Below are 17,943 nucleotides of genomic sequence, written 5' to 3' on the forward strand. Positions count from 1 at the left end.
CTCTTTTTATTCTGCTATTTTTTCTCCTTGTCTCACATGTTTCTATTATAAACTACATCTAATTTGTGTAACATTTTTATGTCCCTTTTAGGTATTGGGATTGGCGTGCTGGTACGGGAATATGGCAGTCTGTCTAAATTGGATAAGGTCTACTTTGCGTTTCCTGGGGAATTGCTGATGAGAATGCTCAAACTCATCATTCTGCCATTAATCATATCAAGTATAATCACAGGTATGACTGAAAATGTACTGTTGGCTTGTGGGACTATCATTGTGGGTTAGCTTTTTTTCTAAAGGATATAACCCCTAAAAACAACTTGATGGAACTCTATACTGAGAAAGAGAGATTTCATACCTTTACATTAAATTATTTCTTTGTGTAATGAGAATGAGAAAAGATTTAGAAAGATTAGCACTATTATCTATAACATTATATAGAGCTGTGAGCTAATAACTTTGCAAATCTATAGATTCTTGTATCTCTCTCTCCCTATTTTCAGAAGTGGGTTAAGCACATTGCAAGCCCAAAGCTGCAGCTACATATTCTGAGGTAGAGTTAACTGTTATAAGCAGTCTCATGATGCCATTTCACAAGCAAGAGAGAGCTGATCTCATTGCCTTCTGTCACAAAGAGGACATTCATGACCTATACTTCCTTGGTCTCAGCTAACTTCCCTGAGGTACCTTGCATGAAGTCTAGCATTCACTGAACCCTTCTGCGAATCCACTTGTACTTCCCCAAAACTGAAAACTCCTTTGAACCAAGTAAGTGCTTGGGAGACTGTGTGGCCAGGAAGGGAAAAGAGAAGCAAACCTTCCATCTTCTGGGAAAAGCAAGCAAGCTGTTGCCTGGAACCCTGCCCTAAGTGCTAGAATTTGCTAGCACTTCACCCACAGAGAAAACTTTGGAAAGATTTGGTGGAGAAAGCCCAAAGCAAGGAGACAGAACTGAATGTCAAATAGCCTTTCCTTAGAAATAACTTTTTTTCAAAAAATGGAAAGCCAAGTAAACTTCTCTTTGTTCTTTAAGTCTTTACTGAGGGTGCAAGGATTGTGACTCTTTTCTTTTAGCTTCTTGCAGTGAATCATGACACATTGGTCCCTTTTCATCTCCACAAAACTTCTGTTTTGACAACAATATTCATGTCTAGATATTCATATCTGTAATGTAGGGTGAGATGAACCCAGTGTTAGAATTGAAATGGAGAATGTCAAGAGCTGCAAGATCCAGAATGGAAAGCTGCCAAAGGCAGAGTGAGAAATGATGTCACAAAATAGTCAAGGGTTATGTCCAAAGGAATGAAAGGAGAATAAGCAATTATTAGTGTGTAAAGGTGAGGAGAACCTTAGTCTGTGTCAGGCTATCCAGGAAAATGAATATCCAGGATATTTATTGTGTTTAAATGTAACTGCCAAGATAAGATTAAGACATTTCTTTTTTTGAACAAGGTTTTATTTGTGAGTGAAGTTGGGCTCATGTCTTCAGAAATAAATTGGATCATTAGGATAATAATGAAATTATTTTTTAAATCTATCTGTCCAGCACTTAGAGGGGAAACAAGAATCATCCTGTTAAAAAATATTGTGCTCACTTAATGTATAATGTTCCAGTATGAGTAAACTGCACTTGTAACTACTAACATAATCTTGGATTTTACAGATTGCAGGTTACAGTCAAATACAAAAATGACTGTATAATTGGAAATGCCAAGGTCAGAATCACAGCGTCTCATGACGAGAATGAGATGCTCTGATTCTGACCTTGGCATATCCAACTTCCTTGGCAGGTAAGGCCATATTTTTCTACACTTCTGTATTAGAATTTTAGGCAAGGGAAAGGAAGCAAGATAGGTAAAAACAGAAGCTACTTCGATAGACTATATAGGCCTTTGCAAATGAACCACAAATGTCGGTGCATGATACTATTTACCCATATCCATCCTCAGGATGTTAATGAGATATTGCCTCTTTTAAAATAGGTATGTTAACCTTCCAAGCATCAGAAATGCACCTTTGAATTGAACAAGTAAACCTGTGAATGGTTATGAAGCATACTAGTAATTTTTCTTCTTTTACACAGAGTCATATAGAGTGATTGAGGTTGGAAGGGATCTCTTGAAACTATCTAATCCAGTGCCCATGCAGGATGTCATGGTGGTACTGGCGAAACACCAGATAGCCACAAAATTCGTTCACTCACCTTCTTCTATTGTAGTTGGGCAGAGGAGAGGGGAAAAAAAAATTAACAAAGGGCTCATGAGTTGAGATAAGGACTGGAATAAAAATACTCTAAGGGCAAACCAGGTTCAAATTTGAAGGTATAAGATAAATTTATTATTAATAGAGTCAGAGGAGGATAAGGAAAAGTAAAATAAACCTTTTAAACACCTTGTCCCCTGCCAGCCCCTCCTTCCTTCCCACTGACAGTGGAGGAAGACAGGGTGTGGAGGTTCTGGTCAGTTCATCACCTGAGATTTTCTGTTCGCGCAGGAAGAGGAATCTTTTCTCTGCCTTGCCATGGGGTCCCTCTCACGGGCAAAGTCTTCCCAAAACTGCTATGGCGTGGGTCACACATGCACAGGCTGCAGTCCTCTAAGGACAGGCTGCTCTGGTTTGGAAGTAAGGGCCCTCTCTATCTCTGGGAGCAGGAGCCCTCCCTCTCTATTTGGTTCTCCCATGAATCACAGCATCCACCCACTCCAGCGTGAGCACTTTTCCATGGGCTGCGAGTGGATCTCTGCAGCCTCATGGACTTCATGCATTACAGGGGGACAGTTTGCTTCACCACAGTCCTCATCTTGCATCTGACACTTGGAGCACCTCAAGGCATCACTGACCTTGATGCCACCACGTTGTTTTCTCTCACATGTCCTCATTTCCTCCTCTTCTCTGACTAGAAGTAAAACTGTTCCTTGTAGGTACCATTGTCAACAAGTTCTACCAATTCTGAGATTCCTGCAGGATCCCACAGTGCCGAGAGGCTCCACGCTGGGGAGTCACTCGTTGTGTTTCTGCTGCTGGCCAGGTGACCCTGCTGCCATGGCACAGGCAGTGACGGATGCCGTGGCACTGGCACCATTTAACATCTCCCTTCATGTGGGGTCTGGGAGGGAAAGGCCACCACCACCTCTGCCCTTCTGCCCACGGCGTGGCTGCCTAGGGGCGGCAAGGCAGGCAAGGCCCGCCATGGGCCGCGTCAAGATGGCGGCAGCTACGGTTTGTCGCCACCACTGGGAAAAACTGCACATGCTGTTTTGCTTTTCTTCTTAAATATGTCATCACAGAGGTGTTACCAACCTCTAATTGTGCCAGCAGCATGTCCATCTTCAGAGCCATCAGACACTGCCTCTGTCGGGCATGGTGGAAGCTTCCAGCAGCTTCTCACAGAAGCCACTTCTGTGGCTGTCTACTGTTACCTAATAATCCAGTCTGTGTCAAATCAACACACAGGGTCAGCTAAAGCAGTGTCTTCATGTTCAGATTAAATCTCATGGGTTTTTAAATTTTTGACTATTGTCTCATGTCTTGTTTCTGGGCACTACTGCTAAGAGCCTGGCTGTGTACTCATTCCCACACATCAGCAATTTATACACATGACTAAGGTCACTCTGAGCATTCTCCTCTCCAGACTGAACAGTCCCTGCTCTCTCAGCTGTCCTCATGTGAGAGATGCTCCAAAATGCTCATCATAGTTATGGCCCTTTGCTAGACTAAGTCCAGTAAGTCCATCCCTTTCTTCTACTGGGGAGCCCAGAACTAGACCCAGTACTCCAGGTGTGGCCTCACAGATGTGTTTAGAGAGATCACCTCCCCCCACAGGTTGACAGTGCTTGTCACAGTGTTGCCCAGGAGTCTGTTGGCCAGCTTTACTGTGAGATCTTACTGTCTCATGGTCAGCTTATTGTCTGCCAGGACTCCCACATCGTTCTCTGCAGAGCCGTTCCAGCCAGTCAGCCTCCAGCATGCACTGGTTCCCTGCAATATTCCTGCCCAAATGTAGGGCTCTGCATTTTTTCTTGTTGAACTCCACAAGATTTCCCTCAGACAAATTCACCAGCCCATGCAGGTACCTTTGAGTGACCATATAACCATCTCATACATCAGCCACTGCTCCCAGTTTTGTCTTGGTGATTCATGAACAAAGCTGTTACCTGTAACCAAAATCTAGTATTTTGATATGACATAAATTTAAAAAGGCATCAAAACTTCCTAGATGCCTTTGGACTCAGCATCACAGTCTAGTTAGAGTTATGTCCCAAATGAGCCATTGTAACTGTCTCTGCTGCACACACTTCACCTTCAATAAAGGCACAATAACATGATGATGTTTTTTCTCTCGAGGTGAGCTAATTGCATCCCCTTAACTTGTAAACTAAAAAGACATTCATTCTGGGCCAGCTGAAATGTTGTTACTACTTTAACTGCAGTAGCTTTGAATATACTATGGCCCCAAGTGCCACTGAGGATGTGAACACATACACAGGTCCAACAGCTGTGATCATCAGATACAGGCCCTATAGGCATCTGCATAATACATGCATTCCAACAAGGTGGACTGCTGTGGTGTGTTCTTAAGTTTGTGAGTTTGCTCCCCCTTTTTCTGTATTAAATGGTTTCTTCCTTTCCCAGGACTTCCTGTTGCTACCCTGTCAGTTAGGTTGCTATGGAAATGAAACTGCTCCTCCCCTGGTTTCTCTTATAAAGTGAAAGTGTCTCTTCCTTGGGCTCAGTCAATCACCCCTTTTCTCCTCCCAGGTTTCGAGAATTTTCTTTTCTCTGGGAGTTATGGTTGGCTGTAGCCCCGGAGCCCCTCCTATGATTTATAACAGTTGGTTACTTTGGTATATCAGTTATGTTTCGTACCTCCAAATATGTATTTCTATTGGTAGCCGGGTTTCCCTGCCTTCTTCCCCCCTTTTCCCTTAAAACCCTCTCCCGCCCCCTGTTCGGGGCCATTTGCTGGGTGTTTCCCCTCCTTGTTGGTTCTTCTGTAATAAACCGACAGTTTACCCCCAGCAAGTGGTCGCCTCCTAATTCGTCTCACACCGTGCTGCTCCAAGCTATCACCCGGCTCAGCCCGAGGCCAAGACGCCGAGGGGGGCTGGCTTCAGATGCGCAGGGGCCCTGGCCTTCGCCCCTCACCAGATAGCCAGATTCCAGGGCCGTGGACGCCCCCACGCAGTGGACATCCTCAGAACACGTCTGGTCCCACCAAAGACCACCAGCCATCATGCAGATTGTGGTGCTTCTCTTGCATATCCTACATTTAATCAAGAATGATGAGGTTTCTTTGGAGGAAAATGCTTTTGGGTCTCATTTTAGGAAAGGCAACACCAAATGCAGAAATACGTGGCCTTGCCACTAACAGTAAGGCAAACTGTCTTGTTTACAGTCATAGCTAAAGACAAATCCTGGATCTTCCATAAATTTTTCATTCCCCTCTTTGTTTGCTTCTTTACAGTAATTTTTGAAAGTGTGAATTTTGCTTTTGATCTGAAAATGCAAAATTTCAAAGAAGACATGTGGTCTAACTTGACTTTAGTAGTAAGGTTTTTGACACTCTCACATAACATCCCCACAGATCAACTGAAAAAAATACAGGTTAAAGAATTGCACAGTGAGGCAAACTGAAACCTGTCTGAATGGGCAGACCCAGAAGGTTGCACAAGTCTGGTTGGAGACAAGTCAGTAGTGATGTATCGCAGGATTCAATACTGGGGCCAGTCCTGGTTAACATTTTACCAATGGCTGATGATGGAGCTAAGTGCTTCTTCAGCAAGTTCACAGGTTTGTTCAGTGGGCAGAAAAGAAGGTGACAGGGAGACCTTATTCCAGCTTTCCAACACTTGATGTAGTCTACAAGAGAGCTGGAAGGGGTCTTTTTACATGGGCATCTAGTGCTGAGACAAGGGTCAATGGCTTTAAACTGAAAACAAGTAGGTTTAGATTAAATAGTGAAAAGAAATTCTTTGCTCTGAGGTTTGTGAGGCACTTTTCAGGAACAGGTTAACCCATGGAAATTGTGTTTGCCTCATCCCCAGAATTGTCCAAAGTCATGTTGGATGGAGCTCTCAGCAACCTGTCTAGTGAAAGGTGTCCCTGCCCTTGGCAGCTGTGTTGGAACTAGAGGATCTTTAGGCTCCCTTCCAACCCAAACCATTCTATGATTCTATGATGCAAAATATATCACCAAAACATTTTTGAAAATGCAGTCTGTGGTTTTCTTTTTTAGGATTATAATGTAATTAAATAACTAAAAAGGTAATGTCACATCCTGAAAAGAATAAGGTTATGCTTTAGAGATGGGGAGCTGTGGACAAATGCATGTCCCATGACCAGATCCCAATCCATTTGAGCATAATGATGTAAATCAAGCCACAGAAAAGAGAGTGGAAGTTGGAATCACTCCTTGAGATTTCAGGATTTTCTGCAAAATTTGAAGTATTAATAATTTTGATTTGTTGGAATAAATTCCATCTTAGTAAAAAAAACCCTCACTGATTTCCTCAGTTAAATTAGGAACATGCTTCTTCCTTCTCCTTGGAGCTTTAATTAGAGCAGAAAAAACCTTACCTCTATTTTGAGATTCAAAAGGTAAAATTCTCCCTCTGAAGAGAAGGAGGCTTTATAAAATGTGGTTTTCATTCATAAACTCAGCTCCTTTGAGCATTAGAGATGAAAAGCATTGTTTACGTAATTATTTAGCATACAATTTGCAATTTGTGGAATTTTTCCACTAACCTGCCTAGAAGCATAAGTGTAGCCTAGTAGAAAACTGGCATAAGCACTAAGCATGTATTTGTTTTGAAAATCTTGGTTAGCAGAACCTTGCTTTGGGTGTGGAATAGTCTGAGTAGTACTCCAGCTCAGAGCGAAATTTTAATTTTTCTCTTCTTCTCATAATAATTTTAATGGATTCTCTACTCTCACACAAAAGTCTACACCTGAAAATTTTGTTCAATATATAGAGCTCTTTTGTCTACCCATGAGATTTCTATGCTTCAAATTAGTTAATAGCATACTACTGCATCATTCTTGTCAAGAAATTATTTGTATTTTCTGTCTTCTGCTGTAGTGACATGGGAAAATTGAAAATGAAAATCAAAAGTCTAGAGTGTTACTCAAGATCATTGCTATGATGTCAGAACTACAGCTGTACTTAGTGTAATGCTCCACACCCCAAATCCACTCTTTTTGAAGTAATTCTCTAAAAGAAGAAATATTAGACAAATACAAAAATATGTTATTTTTAGGTATCCTGTAGGGAGAAAGAATTGAGAGAAATCTCTTGTGTGCTTCATGGGAGTTTTGACACTTCAACGTAATCATTTTGGGAGTACTTATGACATATAAAGTATCTTTGAAAGTCTCAGAAATTCACAACTCTAATTTCATTCCGAGAACAAAAATTCCCTGGAGTTCTGCAGTGTATTTCATTAAGGGGGCATACTGAACAGATCAGTCCTCTTTAATCACTTTAGCTTTCTTTTTCATGAAGTGAGATTCACACAGTATGCAACAGCAGGAAATGTTTGTAAATCTGTTTTCTATCAGGATGCCAGTAGAACTTAGGCTGGAGACAACTGTCAAGTTTCCTGAAGAGTTGTTCTCTTCTACTTGGGTACGAGCTGAGGAAACTTACATGCCTAGTCTGAAGTTTTATCAGTCCACATAAAGTGTCTGGCCTTACTTCCTGCACCTAAGTTCTGGGTTAGTAGCTAGTGTCAGGAGATCTGGATCTTAACGCAACATCCCCAGACATCCAGATACTATGAGAGTAACATGGGTCTGCTTCCCATCTCTTTTCAGTTGGTGCTTCTCAGATGGGGTTATATCATGCTGCCTGCCACATTGATTTTCAAACTGTAAGCCATGGGTCTTGATGTGGAGATCTTTCTTCAGGGCTAGAATGTATTCTGTCAAAAAAATTCACATCACATATGTGATAAATGACCTTTTTTTGATTATGTTTCCAGAGTTACCCATAAATGCAAGAAATTTTAGCTTTGTATTAAAAGATGTGGCACACAGCAGAGCAGGTCCATGTCTCAGATCTCAAAATTAATGACATGATTTTATCGGCTGTTCAACATCTGTTTCAAGTTCTGCAATAATCTGTGCCTCATTTCTTATATTTCCTCCCTGACAAAATATTAATAAAGCTTTTTCTTATGTTTCTGACCTCCCCTGCATGTTCAGCCTTCACAGACAACTTCAAAGAGACTAGAACAGATGCATGAGAGTTTCCTGCATTGTGAATTTCTGCAAGCTTGGCTATGGGTAACACCAAAATTTCCTAAAGCCATTGATGAGGCATTTGCAGGTACACATGGCATACTTCAGGACCAGTGGGAAAAAAGACAGTCTCAATTACCTCTCTCAGGGCAGCTGTAAGTGAGCTATAAATACAATGTCTGCTGAGCTGTGGGTCTGGCAAAACTAATGTTTCCATCGCTGTAGAAATAAACTCTTGCTTTACTCCAGGGCCTGCTTTGACTCCAGGTCCACTGCAGTCTGAAGCATCATGCCAGTTCCATTTGTCCCTATACTAAATATACACTCTTACTTGCACTTGCTACTTATAGTACAAAGGCAATGATTTCACCACAAATCTGCCTCAGCAGTTTCTACTTCTACAAGTCCAAGAAGCGCAGCTACCGGGAGATGCTCTATTTCTTACATCCTTAGGCATCCTTAACAGGCCCTGTGCATCACCAGCACCGTCCTTGGGAAATTACTGGGCTAGCTTAACATAGTCAGGGATTGTCTTCTGAAGTACCTTCATGTTCTTTGTATGCTTTGCTGTTTCTTAAGCCAAAAGAGCTTCCAAGAAAATCAGATCTATTGTATAGTGTTAGTAAATTAGTTAACTGGGCTCAGACAGGAGACTCACCTCTTCCCTCTACATCATTAATTGTGTGAAGGTCAGAAAACATTACAGTACTGTTAATGAGTTCTGCCTTCAGCTGTATTGAGGGATGTTGGAAGTTCTGTCCCTGCTGTCCATGTGCAATCATTGAAGCAGGCAGGATGGCAGAGTCATGAGTTATTAATGGACAAGACTTTGTGCCCCTCTTCTTCAGATTACTTCTGTCATAGTCATCTACTCCTTTCCCATCAATATCAGTTGACCTTATACAACTGAGACAGCCCCTACATTATTTGAAGTTTTAAATTAAGGTAATAAAACTTTGAAGTGTACTTCTGGTTCATGGAGCACAGTTACCACCAGCTCTCAAGGGCAAACAGCTCCAACAGAACAGCCATTTTGTGGTACCAGCTGTCACTGCCTCCTGGCCTAGCCATATCACTGTGGGCACTGCTGGTGGTACCACTGTGGATGGGTCTAAAGTCAGTTGGTGTCTTCTGTGGTTCTCTTGTGGAGCTCAGGACATATAAAACTGTTCAGGACATATACAACTAGATAAACCAGATTTCATTCATCTTTTTACTCCATTTCCCTATGAGCAGATATCACAATCGATTAAAAATGCAGTGTCATGTTAAAGGGCTTTTTTAATAGCTTGGAAGTTGAACCTTGTCCACCTACACATTTTGCCATCAATAATTTTGAGAGAATTCAAGTACTTTCGATACTACAGTTTTCTGTATACACTCCGTTTTCTGTATACACTCCATACATGTATCACCAGCAACAGTTCAGGGCTATATTTCTGCTGCATCCTTGAACTGAATCTGATTTCTGTAATGAATCTTGTTAGTTTGTCCACCTGTCTGTCTTGGCAGATAGATGTGTCATCTTCCTTCCTTTCAAGTTCTTATATTCCAACTGAGGAACATCATCTCTCCTAAAAAGTCATTAACTTCAGATTATATAACCTCTAAGAGCTTTCTAGAGAAAAAACTAAAATGTTCCTAGAAGTGATGAATAGAAGGCAGTACTAATACCCTCTTTCTCTGCATGTCTCCAATAAGCTCTGTAGGGAAAGATACAATGATTGTGCCAGCTGCCAAGAACACAGCACAACAGTCCCTCAGCAAACTGATATCCAGGGTCAGAAATTCCCTCTGTTTTATAATTGCTTTAACCCTTTCATTGCTATAAACTGTTCATCTCCCATTCCACCCTATCTAGCATTTAGAAAGGTTCATTACAATTACTTTTTCAACCTCATCCTAAATGAACCAAGATATCTCTCAGTATTTGGGCTGTTATAACTATTGTTATATTCCACATTTTAGTCTCTTTGTTGGGGTTTTTTTTCAAATAATATTTTTTCAATGCCTCTCCAAAGTTAAGAGACCAATATTTGACATGTTAATCCAAGTCTCATTAGATCATGTAATTAGAAATTGAGAATTTTCTGACTTGAATTTTTGGTTATATTTAAATAGCAAGAACAATTGCTTAGGCATTACCTGCATGCATCTATCTCTCTTTCCCACTCTCTCCCTAACACTGTGCCCCTGTTATGTGCTAGTTTTTCTCATTTCATTTGTAAGACATTCTTTTGTTGCACTGACACAACTTACTAGTGGGATAACAATCACTTGTTCTAAAGAAAAGCAATAATAAAATTTCTATCAAGTCGATTGAAAAGGTAGTTGCTACAAGCTGCCACAGAAATCCTTTTCCTTTACAGTAAGTAACAATGACATTTGAATAGACAGGATAACTGCTGTTACAGAAGAATTGACAGAATAGGAATGGAAGACTTCTAGTAAAAACACTAAAGACAGTAGATCATGTAAAATCTCATTTGAGAGACTGCAAATCACTGTGTGTTTCGGGTTTCCGTTTGCCATAGCTTTTTCATTAGCTGATCTTCTCAGCCAACATCTGACTTGGACCTGTCCTCCTAATGAGACACAGCTAAAGAGGTCATTCAGTTAGCTGGGGAAAGACTAGTTGCAAAAGATCTTTCCAAGCCACATGACACAGTAAACATGAGGAAAAATAAAATTATGAGGTGCATATCAAGTGAAAGATATTTGAGAATGATCTAGTGGCAATAGTAACCTGAGTCCTTTGTCTCAGATGAGCAGTGGACAGTACATCGTGCTGTCTGAAGTCCTGTGTGTGGGTGGTATTTCAGTAGACAGTTGTGAATGACTTACTCGGTCCTGGTCGTCTTGTTCAAACACAAGTAACATGGTATTACATTACCCAGAGAATTCCACAAAGCATCAGGGAAAAAAAGAAAATATTCACCATTCAGCTTTTGGAAGAAGCAACAGAAATTGCTGTTAAACTAGTCTGGAAACTGAAATTTCAGGGAGAATATGAAGAAAATGACATTTCAGGAGATTATTGACAGTCAGAGCAAACTTGACAGTTGGGGCTTAGCTACAACATCATGCAAATAAAAGGGCAAAATGGGACAGAAAGGGCTCAGAGTCTGGAATGGGAAGAGGGGAAAATCATAGATGACTCAAAATGTCTTCAGTAAAGCATAGGCTCTGAATTCACAACCGTGATTCCCTCACTGCACTTATTTTCCAAATTGTAAGCAGAGGGATTTTCCCTTCAAAAAGTGAGCACAGACCAAGGACAAAAGGAAATATTGGGCCAAGAACAAAAGGACAGAGGACAACTGGCTTTGGAAGCTTGCTATACACTGCTTGTGCAAGCAATAGTCTTGCTCAACACTGGAGCTAGAATTTGGTGTTCACTTCTCAGATAAAAAGCATGTTGGTCTTCTGAAGTAAAGGCCAAATGCTGTTTTAGCATTGGTAGTGTTTCCCATTGCAAGTAGAAGATGGCAACTAATTCAGAACTTTCACTTGCATCTAAGAAAGATTGTTTTTATGGCCTGACCACTAGCCTTGTGATGACCAGTGAATTAAATGAGATCTCTCAGAAGAGAGTGTCAGCACTCTTTTGGGTTTTTCTCCTCAGTACTTTTAAAGAGTAAATATTACCTTTTTGCAACAACACATAACATAGTTCACCCCAGCAATAAAGTAACATTACTTCTTTTATATAAGACATTGTGATCCCCTTAGAAGGACTGCCTATTGAAATTCTCTGTATGCATTTTAAGAGTCGCCTATGGTTTTCTGTTTTTTTGTGCCTTATGCAACATTCTGTAAAAACTTTTTGCTTCCCTGGATGCTCACCATCATTTAATTTAATTTAATTTAATTACATATAATTTATTTACATATAATTTCTATGATGTAGTGACTGCATATTGCAGCCAGAAAAGCCAAAATGGACGTGAAGAAATATAGTGTGAACACCTGGGAGAAGTTGAGAATAATTTTGTGATTTATCTAGTGACTTCAGAAGTTCTTCAATTAGTCAGTAAGGCTGCTTGCAGTTTGGAGCAGTTTCAGAACTGTGTTTTGCCTTTGAATCAGCATTGTGGTCATAGCTGAGAAGGTCTAAAAGGCATACAGTTCTATTCTTCAGGAACTTTTTTTGTTAAATTTTTCTACAATTGGGGATTAGATAGGGAATTAGATATCAGAACCCTGAGAGAATTGGTGTGCAGTTGATATGCACCATACTTGAGTTGATTTTCATCGGAATTGAATTAGCTTCTAAAACTAATAGAGAAATACACCATGTGTCTGTCAGCAGTGTGAACTTGGAAGGACCTTGAGCCAGACTTCCTTCAGGCCCTGGGTCACTTAAGGAGAACAACTGTCAGTGCTAGAAGCTGGCTAAGTGGCATTGAGAAAACTCACATCTTGATCCTCAAGTGTGGTTGTGCTGCAAAAGGAGTTAAACAGCCTAGCTTTTATGGATTATACATAATGATCAATATGTTGTGCAGATAAAGTGATGATCCTGTCAGCTTCCACTGATCTTTGGAAGTTTGAGAACAGCTAAGTACTGCAAGAGATGGACTTGATAATGGCATGAAATTTGTAGAGCAGGAATAAAAAATGCCAGGAGGTCTACGTATGATTATTTCTGTTGAACAGAGTCAACCACTGCACCAAATTTATGATTAAATCTCTCATGATGTACTGAAAAAAGCACCTGGAAGTGTAAATCTGTGTGTACAGTTGCATGTATTCCAATCTGTAGAATGGTATGAGAAATTCTAAGGATGTAGGTGTCATCCCGTAGGGAATTATGAAGATGATATCTAGCAAGTCAGAAGACCCCTGTGATTGTTTCCAGTACTTCACAGAACTCATTTTACTCCCAGATCTTGCAGGACCGAGCAGTGGTCTCACAAGAGCATAGTGAACAACTCTGGAATTACAGTGCTGTGCCTCAAACCAAAGCCATTTGCCCATTTGTATATAGGCATTTTACAGGCCTCTAAAGTGAACATATTTTATGTTCAGTGGCTACTCCTAAAAAATTCTGGAACACCATGTTTCATATTTAAACTTAGTTTTGTTTATATAAGACTATTCCCTTAGATAGCTTTATCCAGTAGTATTTCAGGGAAGTAGTCTTAAACATGTACCATTTTTAAAAATTCTTGCAGTGCAGCATTTCACTTTAGGAGGGTTTTGAGGTCCTTATACAAGAAAGAGTAGAAGGGAGAGACTTCATTTCACTGATTTTTTGGGTTGTATTCTTTTGCAAGTGTATGTCATACAAAATAGAGAAAACTGGGCAAAAAAAGAGAAGAGTGCTAAGAGCTTCAAGCTGGAGACTAACAGAAAATGTGGGAGGTGAATTGCAGACTAGACAATTGATTCCTAAATTTTACTTCAGTAAATAAAACCTTAACTCTGTTCTGCTAAAATCATATGGGCAGAGAGGTAGATAGATTAACAGATTTTAACATCAGTTAGTGTCTTTGGTGATGATTTCACTCTTAAGCCTTTTTGTATCATAGCCACAGAATTGCATTTTGTGCTTCAGTGGCTACAGCTGAATTAGGAAATATTTTATAGGAAAATTTGGGGGACTAATCAGAAATAACTGCAGTTTTGAAATGCCATGGGACGGAGGAGAATCTATCGTGCCTGTTCAAACTCTATACAGTAAATTATATTACCAGTTTATCTGTTCAAACATGTTTAAATTTGGGGATAGATTGAGGGAAGAAAGAACAAATACATGAACTGTAAATGTTTAGTTGTAATCCAAAGTAGGTAACCAAACCTAATTACACTGCTTTTGTGATTTAATTTTGAATGACACTGCAGACTATCCTATTGAAGCAGCATGTATGCCATCTTAGTTTGAGTAATTAGAACTGAAATTGGTGTTGTGTAGTAGTTTAATACTACTAGCTTTGTAGTTAGTAGTGTTTTAGTGCTTACTTCAATACATCTTCTATTAACTCTTTCAGTTCCAAAGAAACCAAAAGACATGATGAAACTAAAGCCATGATGTAACTAAAAAGAGAATCTTAATTTCAGTTTTCTTGAGAAAAAGGCTAGTGGCTATCAATTATGTTATCAGTTGCTCAGTCATGACAGTAGGACATATCTGGATAGAAGTCCATTATTATATATCATATTTTCTTATGTGTAACAAGCTAACATGAGAAAAAAGGAGCTTATTAGTATACATTACCCAGTGTAAACCTGTGTCTGTGGCACTTGTAGTGAATGCTATTTCAGTCTCTATATGGAAACATCATTCTGAATGCAGGTTTCAAAGTACAGCAGCTTTCAAAAAATGTAAATCCCACACCTATCATCCCCAGACCATTGTTGTACTTATTCAGCCACGTCTGTCAATAATTTGTGTGGTTTTATGGTTACCAGCAAAGCAGCATCAACATGACAATGGAAGGACAGGCTGGATCCTAGCATAGCTTGCTCACTAACAGGTTCATTACTCAGTTTGAAAAGGCAGGGGCAAAGTTTACCCTTTATTATAACTCTATAACTCTACTGAGCATAACAGTTTGCAAAGGGATTTCATTTGGAGCCAGAAGAATTCCTGTCACAGGAATCTCCTTTCATATTTACTGTAGGATCTTTATAACTGACTACTCCAGGGAAATAACCTTGCATGATTATTAGGCTCTTAACTAAGTCAACCAGACTGTCAGAAAAAAAAAAAAAAAAAAAGGAAGGCATAAGTTTTAGAATAAAATTCCATTATTTCCAAGGTTTTTTTAACTTTTCATTAAAAGATACGGAATGGTCGCAATACCTGCTTGCTCTCTTTTAAAAAAAGTATGTGAATTCTTCCAAGTTAATTTATCAGGTGCAGAAGTTTCAACATTGGACAGCCTTTGAAAATAGGTTTGTCCACAGAAAGCATTATTTGTTATTATTGGTGTGAATTGACACAATCAGGTAACCAAGGGAACCGCCAAGTGACAGCTGAAACACAAAGAGTAGATTTATTTCATTACCTCACCAACAATGCCAGTTGGCCGAGGCACATGGAGACAGAGCTCCCTTAGGCTTGGCTCATCCTAGCGGCGAGGCTGGGGGAAGTGCTTGCAGCCTGCCTCGCTGTAACAGAAGGCTTCCTGCATCTCTGCGAGAGTGCGTTATCCCTCCACAGGAATTCCACTTCTCAAAAGAGGCGCAGGCTGAACAACACTAGGCATAATAAATGCAGTTTTCCCACACTGACATTTTTAGCAATCCCAGCTATAAGGTCACTTAGATCTAAACTATTCCCTCCTGCTCCCCAAATTTTCAAGTTTTAGCTATTTCCTCCCAAAACTTTCCATTCTGAGGAGTTCTTGCTGCTATTACTTCCACAGCTGAGCCCATAGCAATGGAAAAGTCCTCCTTTCTACCTTTTTCCCCCCAATTCCCAAGGTGAGAAATGGAAATCAAGGCTCAGATGCTGTGTTTATTCTGTTATTTGTGCCTCAAACAATATCCTTACTGCTGACAGTTTCGTGTAATAGCTGTGACATTGTTTTTCTCTGCATTAATCTGTATTCCTTTGCCATATGAATAGTTCATTGATTGTCTTTATTTGCTTTACAAGTGAGAGAATCTTTGAACTATGATTTCTGTATATATGTGTAGTTCTTCTGTACTCAATCTTATGGTACACTATGCCATGGAAGACCCCAAGATAATCAGATTATGAAATAAAATAACCTTCATTCTTCCCTCTGAGTATTGTTTGCATTTTGAATAACAATTAACAGAACTAGTAAGACATTATATGAGTACTCTAAGCACAAGTTGTCAGTGCTGTTAGTATAACTTCTGAATGAGACATCAACACATTGTTAAACTGTGCTTGCTAAGATCCTTTTTGAGCTCAAAGATCAGTATTACATGTAAGTCAGATCTCTTGATTTTTCTTCCTTCACTTTTGAAACTATTTTTCCCTTCAAAATCACACTTCTCTGAGGCTAAATATCCCTCTCATGGTTTACCTTTTGTATGAAAAGGAATCCAGCCAGTCTTTGATAAACTGACTCAATAAACATACAAATATTAATGGATCACAAAGGTATAATAAAGAGATAGCAGTGATTTATTAACTAATGTTGTTATAAAGAGACAAGTTTTGGAGTCAAAATGCTCACTTTTCCCTGGTTACTGATTTTACACATACAAGTTTTATAAATCTTTTAAACAACTAATAAATACTTCACAAGAAGTTTCATCTAGTATTGTTGCCAGGAGCTAAGTTGACCTGAGTGTAATACCTGTTTCAGCACTTTCCCTACTTTCATTAGTAAATCTGCCATCAGTTCTTGACAATGACATATGCAGGTGGAGAAGTGTGGACCACCCAAACTTCAGAAAAAGCTTTAGTCAAAAATTTAAAAACAGTAAACCTGGTAATGAAGACAAACTGACCAGAAATGATCCTTACTTGTCTGATAAGTCTTTGAGCCACCTGGGGTAACAGGCCTGAGCAACTCTCTTCACATGGCTTTTAGCTTTGAAGACAAAATGTTACAGATCTGGAAAAAGTGAAGCTATGAGTTAACAGAATAAGGAAATAAATTGTGACGTTCTTATAAACCAAAGAAATCTAATTAATCACAAACATCAGGGAATCAAGAAAGCTCAATTGTCTTTGTTCTAGAAAAAAGGTGGAGGGGGAAAGGGAAAACAGATTTTTGAAAAGAAGCAGAAGCAAATATGTTGGTCAGCTACAGATATTTTTCAGAAGTGCAAATGTCAATTAAGTATTTAGAAACATCTTGAATAAGGAAAAATTTTCTGCAAACAAGTAAGAGACAATAATTCTCTCTACAAAAATGACAACATTCTTGTAAGACTGGTTTTTATTGTTTTGTTTCTGTGGCTGTTTTTTGCAGGTGTTGCTGCTTTGGATTCCAGCATTTCTGGGAAGATTGGTTTGCGAGCAGTTGTATATTATTTCTCCACAACAGTCATTGCGGTAATATTAGGTACTGTATGATTCTGTAACTTTTAAATCATCATCATCATTGCCTAATTACAAAGGTACTGCACTGTGACATTACTAATTTCTCAAGACAGGATGAGGAGATAAGATGGGAAATCAAACCAGACAACATGACATTACCTGTAGTCAGATACAGAGAGGAACTGTTCTGCTGTCCATGGTTGGGCTGTTTTCATATCCAGTGTGAGGCCACAGGCAATTTCACCATATTTTTCAGCTCAGGGAGGATTAGGAGCTGTCTGCTGAGATAAAAAATGACCAACACTGAGAAAGCTGAATCAATGTCAAAGACCAACCTGAAATACAAAGTGAATTTCCTCAATTGCAAAACTGATAGCCTGTTCCTGATTCTCGTATTGGAAAATATGTAGTGTGTCACACCTGAAAGAATGACAGAAATTACTGGTTCCTTTGTCATCTTGTTTCTTTCCTTAAAAGTTTTTTTCCCCCTCTGTGACTGCCAGGCTCCAATCCTAGATCTCCAAAATTCTCATCTCCTGTTACAGGAAGTTCCTGACAAGCAACATTGACATGTTTTGTATTTGCTTAAAGAAACATCCTTAGCCTCCTTCTTAAAAAATAAATATAAAACAAACTATCTCAGATGTCTTGGTAATTTCTGTAAATACATAAGAAATATTATATAAAGACTAATATTAGTATATATCTAACTTTGAAATTGTTCCAACCTTGGG

At 39.5% G+C, this 17,943-nt stretch overlaps 1 protein-coding gene across 1 annotated transcript in view; it reads left to right on the plus strand.

The window, feature by feature from the left end:
• The window catches only part of SLC1A1 (solute carrier family 1 member 1), a 57,630-nt gene that overhangs the window by 20,408 nt on the left and 19,279 nt on the right, over positions 1 to 17,943 (plus strand). The window contains exons 2-3 of the mRNA XM_064735811.1: positions 92 to 232; positions 17,139 to 17,231. Of these exons, the coding sequence (XP_064591881.1) occupies positions 92 to 232; positions 17,139 to 17,231 (234 nt within the window). The remainder of the gene's footprint in view (positions 1 to 91; positions 233 to 17,138; positions 17,232 to 17,943) is intronic.

The sequence above is a fragment of the Zonotrichia leucophrys genome, chromosome Z (assembly GCF_028769735.1).
Source record: "Zonotrichia leucophrys gambelii isolate GWCS_2022_RI chromosome Z, RI_Zleu_2.0, whole genome shotgun sequence".
NCBI classification, from domain to species: domain Eukaryota; kingdom Metazoa; phylum Chordata; class Aves; order Passeriformes; family Passerellidae; genus Zonotrichia; species Zonotrichia leucophrys.